The sequence below is a fragment of the Zea mays genome, chromosome 7 (assembly GCF_902167145.1).
Source record: "Zea mays cultivar B73 chromosome 7, Zm-B73-REFERENCE-NAM-5.0, whole genome shotgun sequence".
NCBI classification, from domain to species: Eukaryota; Viridiplantae; Streptophyta; class Magnoliopsida; order Poales; family Poaceae; genus Zea; species Zea mays.
The window spans coordinates 35,362,193-35,373,148 of NC_050102.1; the positions used below are offsets into that span (position 1 = coordinate 35,362,193).

The 10,956-nt window shown below is 42.3% G+C and overlaps 1 protein-coding gene across 1 annotated transcript; it reads left to right on the top strand.

The window, feature by feature from the left end:
* The first annotated feature begins 1,466 nt into the window (after positions 1 to 1,466).
* Positions 1,467 to 2,095, top strand: LOC100277789 (uncharacterized). Its single transcript, NM_001151269.2, has one exon. The coding sequence runs from the start codon at positions 1,534 to 1,536 to the stop codon at positions 1,978 to 1,980; it is 447 nt and encodes a 148-aa protein (NP_001144741.2). The 5' UTR covers positions 1,467 to 1,533; the 3' UTR covers positions 1,981 to 2,095.
* The last annotated feature ends 8,861 nt before the right edge of the window (positions 2,096 to 10,956 follow it).

Below are 10,956 nucleotides of genomic sequence, written 5' to 3' on the forward strand. Positions count from 1 at the left end.
ACCACAACTTCATTTTCTTCAGGGTGTGGACAAGTCTTTTCCCCTTCGTCCGCCCTCACAATGGACAGATCCCGGAAATACCTTCCTCTCATATTAACAAGATGATTCTCTTTGATAGTTGATTTACCATAAACTGAATGGCTTGGTCGCCAGGGGCGATCTTCGGAGTCTTCGCCACCGCTGTCCACATCATAACTTTCACTGTCACCAGTATCTTCAGACAGCCCTTCCAGAATTTCCCTGGTGATCTTTTCTGTGTTGGTCTTCGACATTGCTATAAGAAACCCTAAGTTCTTCTCTTCATCAAGACTCAGCTTCATTTCAGCAGCAGCCTTCTTAGCAGCTTCAGACATCTTCGGAAACACTAAAAAACTGTTTTCAAAGCCGAAGCTTCAAAGCTAAAAGCTTAGCAGATCACAGTGCACGAGAGCTAAAAAATGAGTGAGCAAGAGTGGTTGGCCAGAAAGCGTGCAAAATAAGTTTGCGGTATGGCCGTATTTATACGCTTGATGCGTTGAAAGTTGAAAGACCCCACTTGTCATTGAATGTTGCTATTCTAGCAAAGGGAAGGTGTTTTTTCGGACCTTCGGCATAAAGCCTTCGTTCATGTCGCAATCTGAATTTATTATTTCAAACAAATTAATATTGCGAGGGGCTACTGTTGGGGGCCTTCGTCCTCCGAAGGTCCTCAAAAACATGATTTAACAATGTTTTCCAAGTAGATTATGTGAACAGGTACCTTCGGACTCAGAATTACGAACATGAAGTGCGGTCAGGACGAAGCCTGAACCAGACGAAGGACGGGCTGATTACCAAGCTCCACGAAGGATGGTGCACAGCCGAAGCTGTGCGCAGGGAAGCTTCGTCGCGATAGCAGAGAGGGGAACCGACTTAAAGATGAAAAGACTACGTGGACCTTGTCAGGTTTCCATAAGTCATTGACAAATGTAATGGACATAAATGTAATTTTACGTGGGCTGTGTCCCGCGTCTATAAATAGATGAACAGTACTCCCGTACTGTTCACGCTGACTTGGCATTTTGCTTTTGCGTCACGCTTGTACTTTTTATCTTCTCTCAGGACCGAAGGTACATTTGTAATTTGAAATCATTTCTATTTTTCCATGTTAATAAAATAGAAATGATCCTATGATGATGCTTATATTATATTTCATGCTTTATATGAATCCTTCGTCATTACTTGTTATGTTTACGAAGGTATGTTTCTTATGATCTTCGTCCGAAACTCATTATTTCCCGAAGGGACATAATGCTTCGAAGGACGAAGGACTTTAACACTTAACACTTTTTATGTTGCCTTGTTCTTAATTCGAAGCATTTAAGAACAAGTCCCCAACAGGAGGATCCCACGACGCACGCCATGACAAAGACCACATACCATATGCCGGCCGGCCGGCAGGCCAAGCCGGCCTCGACCTATACGTACGTCTTGCCTATTTTTTTCCCCAAGAACAAGAAGATCACAGTCAAAAGGTGCTACTTACTATACACGCACAAAAATACATCGAGCACCATGGCATCTCCAACCCGTCAGGCACCAGCACCGCCACCCTTCCTCGTTACTCCCATCATGCTGATGCTGTGGCTGCTGCTCGCTTCCTCGCACACGCGCGGCGCCATGGCCGCGACGCCCAACACGGAGGCGCTCTCGGTGCTGTGCAATGGCGCGTCCTACGGCGCCGGGGACCCCTTCGCGACGAGCCTAACGTTCGTGCTGTCGGAGCTGTTGTCCGCCACGCCGGTCCGGGCAGGCCACGACTTCTACGACATCTCCCCGTACCCGGCCGCCTTCGCGTACGGGCACGCCGCGTGCCGGGCGGCGCTGTCCGCCGCGGACTGCGCTGCCTGCCTCCGCTCCGCCGTGAGCCAGATGGACGCCTCCTGCGGGTACAGCGTCGGTGCCAGGGCCGTGCTCGTGGACTGCAGCGTGCGCTACGAGCAGTACGCGTTCGTGGATTGATTCGTCAGTAGATTTCTAGCTCCTTTCGATTTGTATGTAGTTCTGTGTGGTTTGGTTTCTCGCGTTGGTGTTGCTGCCCAAATGTATGCTCGCGCGCAGGTGATTTGCCAAACCCTTATCTTCTATCCAGCCACGCACCTCCCGAATGATTTGCATGATAAAATCGTACTGTACGAGCTAAGAAATTGACCGATACAACTGAGCAATCTAGTCGGTCATGAAGGTGCTTGCTAATAGACACAAACGATTCATTCTATATTTGTATTTTCTCAGGAATTTAAAACTTTGATCAATATTCAGTTAAATACAAATAAATTTATCAAACAAACTATTGTTCTATAATTTATATGTAAAAGGACAAAAACATAGCATATATAATCGACCCATTATTTATATAAACAGCTTATGGCATTTTTTTTCTTCCTTTTCTCATGACGACCCGTACCACATTCCTCGAACGTACAGTAAAATGCCCTCAAATACTAAGCAAATAAGTCCTCGACTCAAACGTCCAATTTGTAGAATTTTTAGATCGAGTTTGTAAGAACTCTACAAATATAAAATTCCCTAGAAATAAAACAAAAGTTAAATGTTTTTAATAAACACATCCTGGCCTCGGGAGGAACTCAGTCTAGCCCATTTCCTTACCTGGTATTCTCTTGGCCTTGCACGGCCTGCGGGCTGACCTCTCTCTCCCTCTCTATTCATACTAGCAGTGGCCCAACCATTTTATCGAATCAGTTTTGTGTTCTTCCTTTTCTCTAATCTAACTAGCAACCAACCTTCCAAAATTCATATCTCACCGGTTCAAACTTTAATTGACTTTGATTTTTCTTCCTAAATTCATTAAATTCAAATGATATCTTTAAAAATAAATTTGATTCTTTTACCAATAACACATCATTATAAAATTTAAATGTACTTTTGCTATAATTTATTGAATGACTTGGTATTTGGACTACATGTGCTTTAAAAAATAACTAAACAAAAAAAAATCAGTACCAAATATAAATTTGGAGCTAACAGTTCAGATATTTGTATACCATTGTATTCTTGTGTTGAACCATCCCATGGAGATGCATGTGTGCAATTATTCTATTGTTAGGGTTGTATAGTGAGATTTTGGTTGTCTATTCATCGATGTTAGTCTAAACATTTAAATGGACTAAATGTCACCTACTATTTAGCTACTTTATTCATGCTAGCTTTGTGGTCATTTGATTAGATTAAATAATGATTAAATAAGATAAACATCTGATTAAATGGACACAATAAGCAACTGTGTAGTGTTTTGATGGTGTGTACACAGATATAATGCATGATCATGTACGTGAACTGTACGCTATTTATTGACCTTATTATTTATGTATTTTCAATGTGGTTTGTAGTGAGATTTTGGTGTATATAGTATTCATCATAGTTATTTCTTTAGTGTTCAAATGTGGCTTACACCAAGATTTTTATGCAATATTCAGCATACCTATTACTTTAGAGTTCAGTACGACTACATGGTAGGTAGACCATGTTTAGCTTCACCTTTCACTAGTGCATCACCAGTGGAAGATAAATGAAATTTCTTTTTTGTGAGTGTTGGGCGCCAAATTGAGCTGCGGACGGTCTGGCCCTGAGGCCGGACGGTCCGTGCGTGCGCAGGATAGATTAGGGTTCCGAGTTTTGTGCTACGGTTGTTAGCTAAATTCGCGGAATTAGCTCGGAAATTAGTTTGTAAAGAGTCCAGCCTCCCTCTTCTATAAATAGAGAGGTATACAGCCGATTTGTGTAATAATCAATCGAATCAATAATACTTCTATCTCGCATTTATTTCCTGTACAATTAGTAGTTCTAGTCTAGTCCTAGTTTAGCATCTCAATCCCCAAATTCTCCGCTTCTCTTCGACTCTACGTCGATTAGAGGAGTCTAGGTCGGCCGCCCGAGCATAGACAACTCATAGGATCTCTCCTCCCCGACGGAGTCCCTTCCAGGAGCGAGATCCAGGCGCCGCCGGTGACCTTCCGCCGCCCCTGCGCACGCGCGGACCGTCCGCCCCTGTGCAGAGAGCACCGCCGCTGGTTCGTGTTGAGTGATTGGCGCCCTAAAAAGGTGTCAACAGTGAGTGAAGAGATGTGACAGTTAATGAGGATGAACTAGGCCACTTAAAAAATAAGGTTAAATATTACATATAAAAATCTCCATAAGTTCTATCTAAATGTGTACCCTGGGGCACAGGATCATCAAGATTACAAGGCGAAGCATTCCCATCTTCAACTACAGCCAGCACATTGCTCCAGAGTGGATATCTGTTGGCGATCGGATGACAATAGACTCTAAATTTTACACTATAAGATTTAAGGATCGAACTGAATAAAAATTGAACTCTATTTTTATTCATTTTTAACTAAAAATTATTTAATACTTTAACATTTTGTGAAGAAATATTTAGATTGCGATCCATTACTGCCCGCCCCCCCAGCGCTCGATCTCCATCCTATTCTGAGGTAAACCTCGTTTCTTTTCACTTTTCACTTTTCAATTTGCCGCATGGATTTGTTGCTCCCTTATGAAGAAAACAAAGTTGCGTATTCGTCAGTTAACGCTTGCAGCTTTCCCGGATACATGCAACATGCCTGCACCTCATCATTCTGAAGAACGCGCAGATCATGCCCTACACAGCATTACGAGAAATATCAGTATGGGAATGGAACCCATGATATCATCGTCCAGCAGATGGCGCCCAATTTCAAATGATGAGGTCGTTTTCAAAGGAGGCAAATTTTGGTCTCCAGCCGGATAAGGGCGTTTCGGACAGGGATTCTGTCACAAATGACGAAGTATCCGTGCCGGATTCCCCAGTTTTTGATTAATGTTTCCTTCTTGGATTCACGCTTTCCTGTCGGCGTGCCTGTGCGGAATAAACAGGACGGAGGGCAGTCTTCCACATCCGGCTCGGGATCTGCGCCGTCTACCGAGGCTTTGTCACATGCTGTGGCGATGATCAACCAAGCTTTTGCTTTCCACAATTGTTGGGTACAGTTGAAGCTAAGCAGTCAATGGGGCACGGTTCTGATGGGGCATCTGTCGTGAACAAGTAGGATGTGAGTGTAGGATTGGGTTGGGCCCCAGGGTCAGAGCTCCAGAGTAGGTTGCTGATCGTATGGTGATTGGGAGGTCTCTGTCTCCTTACTGTTGGCGTTGTCTTACCAAGGGGCACACGATGATCCAAAGATGCCAGTTGTTTCGGGGGGGGGGGGGGGGGGGGGGGGGGGGGGGGGCTTTCAACGTGTGGTTATGCGGTTGACGAATTGGGTTTCTTCTACATTCCACATGCGCCTTCCTAGAAGCGAAAGTTGGAGCCTTTGTCAGCAGTTATCAGCATGACAAGTGGGTGTGTCTTACTGTACCTCAATTGATTTCTGAACTAGAAAGATTGGTGTCTAGCACATATGGAAGTGGGTGGTGGTGCCATCGAATGGGAAGGATTTATTCAAGGTTCAATTTCCTTCTAGAAAACAGCTAGATCATATGATAGAGTACGGGGGGTGTTGTTTACACAAAATTCAAGGCCTCCATGAAAATAGAGGAGAAGGAGATGCCCATGCAAGTTAAAGCTTCTTTGCCGAAGGTGTGGATCCACTTTTTGGGATCCCTAAGGGCCCGTTCGTTTTATCCGGAACCGTCGGCCGGAATAATTCTGGGGTGAAATGATTCACTAATTTGTGTAACTTTAATGAGCCGAAACGGTTCTTGTCTTCAATCCTGACTAACTGAACATGCACTAAGGAGTTGAGGGAGTTCCTAGTCATATGGGCAATTGGTTTGGTGCTGGGAGTAACTCAAGCTGTGGATACGAAGTTTACTAATAGATTTGATTTGTGCCACTTACAGGTCATGGTGCTTGATGCTGGCTTGATCCCCCAGTTTGTGGATATTATGATTGGGGACCGCTTGTATGCGATTCAGTTTAGAGTGGAAGAAGATATAGATGAGGAGAATCCAGAGCCCATGGAGATGTCGGGCTAATCATCTTTCTAATCCCACTTATGAGAAATTGGATAGAATTTTAGTTGCCACGGAGTCGGATCAGAAGTACCCTTTGTCCATAGTTTTGGCGCTTAATAGGGATTTATTGGATCATACTCTGCTTTTTCTAAACACTAGGGAATCTAATTTGTGTAACCATAGTCCTCCATTCAAATTTGAGTTAGGATGGTTACTACAAGAACTTTTTTTGATTTGGTAACTAATATTTGGTCAAGTGTAACAGTTGGGAATTCTGCGATAGAAAGGTGGCATGCCAAGATCCGTTGGTTGCAGCAGCACCTAAGGGGATGGGCTAAGCACACCTAGGGATGACAATTTAACCCGCAAATTCGAAACTCGACGGGTACCCGACCTGAAGAGTGCGGGTATTATAGATGGTCAAATGGGCCGTGCCTAACGGGCCGGCCCGAAGCACGGCCCGTTTAATAGTGCCGGGCTAGGCTCGACACGAGAACCGTGCCGTGCTTGGGCCGCTGGCTCGGCCCGCAGTGCCAGCCCGGCCCGGCACGATTATATGTTTTTTATTTTATAAAACATAGTATATATATATATGTTAACATTTTATATTCGATATTTACAACAAATACAATAGAGTTCTACTGGTTAGTCTGTTTCACCCATTTAACAGGAGAGCGTGGCCGGTTAGCGGGCCGGCCGGGCACTGCCCGATTATCCGTCGGGCCTAACGGGCCCGTGCCGGGCCGGGCCGCCCGTTTGGGCATCTATGGCGGGTATTGGTAAAGATTTTGACCACGGGTGCACTCGCACCCGACCCAAATTTTCGTGGGTATAGGTGCGGGTTTCTATTTCATCCCGCGGGTGACCCGCACCCGAATTAAAATTTTGTTTATTCATTATTTTACAGAATAATGGTTAAGATACAATGGTAATTGTTTTACCGACTCTTACATTAGAGCACATGCCAAAGTCATCTCTCCATGTAAGGACGACCTATGACTCTCTCCTCCCTAATTAGGGTCTATGTAAGTTTTTTTATTTAATTGACGCTTATGTGGATATTTAGAGACGACGTATTTAATTCCGTTGTACTTGCCCTTATTCTCTCTCACACACACATACACGTGCATTCGCATTCCACATAAAACAGGGTCAAAGTCGTCCGTAAGGACCCAAATCCGCCCAGTTGTTGATAAAAGGAGGATCTACTCTAGTTTAACAACAGTGAACAGATGAGCATTCCAATCATTGTGCATAAGAGATTATGCATTAATCTCATTCTGCTGGAGTTTATGTTTATCCTTCCCTTGGTGAACAAACAATTTCCTTGTCCCGATCGAGGCCGTCCAAACTCTTCCACGAACGACAACACCACACGTCCACACCAATACCATTGGACCAGCTAGCCAAAACCAGTCTGCAAAAGAATTCCCATGAGCATGAATTAGACACGTCCACGCCAGAGAAAAGTCGTCTATGAATCGTGATGTATAAAGTTGGTCTCCATTCATCAAGAATCGACATAATAAGAATGCTTGGCATCATGATTGACAACTGAAAGGATCATACTTTCTTTTCGGAATTAATCTTACAACTACAGTGTGTATCCGCCATCCACCCCTTTGCAAGAATCATTACAACTAGGTCCAGTTTTATTCAAAATAGCCCCTGACTTTCTTCAAATTGATACCCGCTGTCCCCTCATCCCAAAATAAATATAAAATTGATTCTAAAATAATTTCTAGTATGAAAATAATTCCATAAACTTAGAAAATCCATATCTTTTACATTTTAACTCCGATTTTAGTGGTTCTCGAACCTACGATCTCGTAGCGACATGTATAATAATATTATGCGAGTTGTTTCTATGTTTGGTGTGGTGTTAAAATAAATAAATATATATATATATTGCTGTGAATAGACGAGCAAGCGAGCGAGGAGCCCAAGCACCGCAAGTTGAAGATCTGAACAGGAGCTCGAAGAAGGCAAGTTATTCTCTTGATCACATCCTTTACCTAATAATGTTTATATTAATCACTATGACATGATCAGGTTAATTTGATGGGACCTAATAGGTTACCCTAGTCTTTTCTACCCTATATCTTGCTTACAAATGAACTATGGATAGTCCTGCTATTGCTCTATGTGGTTTTGGGTGTTATGCATATGAATCGTGATCATGCTTATTACTGTCAATGGATTATTTATTGTTCGTGATAAGATTATTTTGGTTAATTGGAACATGGAGCAACCACCCGAGAAAACATTGCTACCATAAGGGTGGAATGGGATGCCCTTGGCAAAGTATTTAGGAAAGCTAGGGAGAGATTACCTTACCGAATGGGGCAAGTGCAGAGTATAGGGAGGTCCTCGAGTCGAATTGTTTGTAATAGCTTTTCGGACGAGAGATTCCTATGCTTTCTTCTTCCTAAATCTGTAACGGGTTTTCTTGAACTAGTAGAACTTTAGAAAGGCCTCGTGGTGCTATCCTGCCTCGTCTCCTTAGTAGAGATGAATGGGATTCAAGATGTCTTGGTAAATGTGTAACATAACTTGTGGGTAAAGATGTGCAACCTCTACAGAGTGTAAAACTGGTATATTAGTTGTGTTCACAGTCAAGAGTGGCTCGGACCCTGACATGAGTAACTTTAAGAATTAAACTTAATATGTCATTTCCATTGCATTATGGGATTTATTATTAATTGTGATCAATTATTTAATTGGGTTGGTATACAATTATACTTAGTAATTGCTAATAAAATTTTGACCAACTTATTAAAAGCAATGCTCAGCCTTAACCATTTTTTGTTGATAAGCCATACACTAGACATGAGCCCCCACGTAAGTGAGCCCATGCACATTATTCCCCACACTTGATGAGCGATGAACGAATGTGAGCTCACTCTTGCTATAACCACACCAGGAGAAGAGCATGTACCACCAGAGGAGGACTACTACGATGAGTTCGATGAGATCTAGGTGTCTTCTCCCAGTCAACTATGGCGCCATGGAGAGAGTATCTTAAGTTTGAGTTATTTTAATATCAGTTATTTTGCAAGACATTCTCGTTATGTAATAAAGATTACGACTTTCATCTTTATATACTAAGTCTTTGTATGTGTGGATCTTATTCTGGTGCACATATGAGACGTACCCGAGTTTGCCCTTAAATCTGGGTGTGACAGAAGTGGTATCAGAGGAATGTTGACTATAGGACATAACCTAGATAGAACCTGACAAACCCTTACCTACTTTCCTTGCTACTCTAATTCTTTCTATACTTCGCTTGATCATGTCTCATCTTTTGCTGCTTTACTATGATTACTCTCATGTTTTCTATTCTAAAGTCTAAATGGACTTCACACCTTGGAATCCTATACCTATGATTCTCTAAGAGATAGGAGACCTAATACAAAAAATATTTATCAATATTTAGGCACTTGAATGTTTGATCTTATGATAACTATTTGATACGCTTCTTTGATTGATTGAAATATTTGAGGGATTATACCCACAATAAAACCTAGTATAATAGGTACATTCTAGCATGTACCAACATAGATATAGTGTAGTAATGATAAGTAGGTGGCACTCTAAGCCACTGAGCTATTTTGACCCAAAAATACATATGTTCCTCACCTAGCTATCTGTCTTATCTACCAATCTATCTTACCTTATGTCTCTAATCCAGATGGTCAATACCAGGATAGGAGGAGGTGTTGATCTGCATGCACGCATGCGCCGAAGGACAATAATTAATTTAGAACCCCAGAAGAATCCTCCAAACCCTCCATCCGTTGGGTCGGAAGCTTTCTTCGCGGCACAGACATAGCTCTTGTAGCAGATGTCCAATGCAATGGCCAATATGCATGCCCAACTCAACAATAACAAGCAACACCCACACCAACCACCACCCAGAGACAAACATCGCGAGTTCATGATCCACAAACCACCCACATTTTCTAGCTCCCTAGACCCACTAAAGTTGTTGACTTGCTGAAATATGTGGAGAAGATGCTCAACATTGCCCAGTGCACAGACATGGAGAAAGTGTTATATGCATCGGGTCACCTCACTGGCCCCGCTGCTGATTGGTGGGACACCTATTCTGCCCCACATGCTGCCGCTGACACCATCACTTGGGTAGAATTCTCAACCAACTTTAGAAACTACCATATTCTTGCTAGTTTAATGAAGATCAACAAGGAGTTTCTCTCACTCAGACAGGGAGGGATGTCAGTGAGCGAATACAGAGGCAAATTCATCCAGTTATCTAGATATGCTTCTGAGGAGGTTGCTGAAGATGAAAAGAAGCAAGAGTTTTTCTTGGAGGGACTCATCGGGCCACTCCAATACCAGCTGATGTCTCAATCAGTCCTATCCTTCCAGAAACTTCTGGATAAGGCCATAGCCCTTGAACACAAACATGTTGTAACACCCTGAATTCGGGGGTATAAAATTTCTTCTCTAATACCTACAAATTCGGGTGTTACTCCTTTTCTCACCTCCATAGGTTTTCCTTTCCCTTCTTTTTAATAGATTTTTTTGTTACTTATGTGGGAGATGTATTATTTTCTTTAGAATATTAAAACCTAGGGGAGATATGAATGTTTGCATCATGCTGAGCTCAAACTTTATTTTTGATTGATGCACATATTTAAAGTATTTGAATTTGAAATTATGGTTTGATTTGATTTGAATTCTATAGAGAAAATAAAAAGAAAAGGAATTGAAAATTCAGAAGAAAAAGGGAAAACCTATTTCAGCGCAGCCAGCCCCGCGCGCGCCTGCCCCTCCTGTAATACCTAAAAATTTAGTCTTGAAGACTAAGCAAATTCTTTTTGAAATTTAAGCAAATACATTCTCCAATAGGGAGAGTGACCCTAACTCAAACTATCCTTTATCGGATGACATAATTTGAAAATATTTGAACTTAAACATTTCCTAGAAATTACATTTTTAAACAAGTAATAAATATTT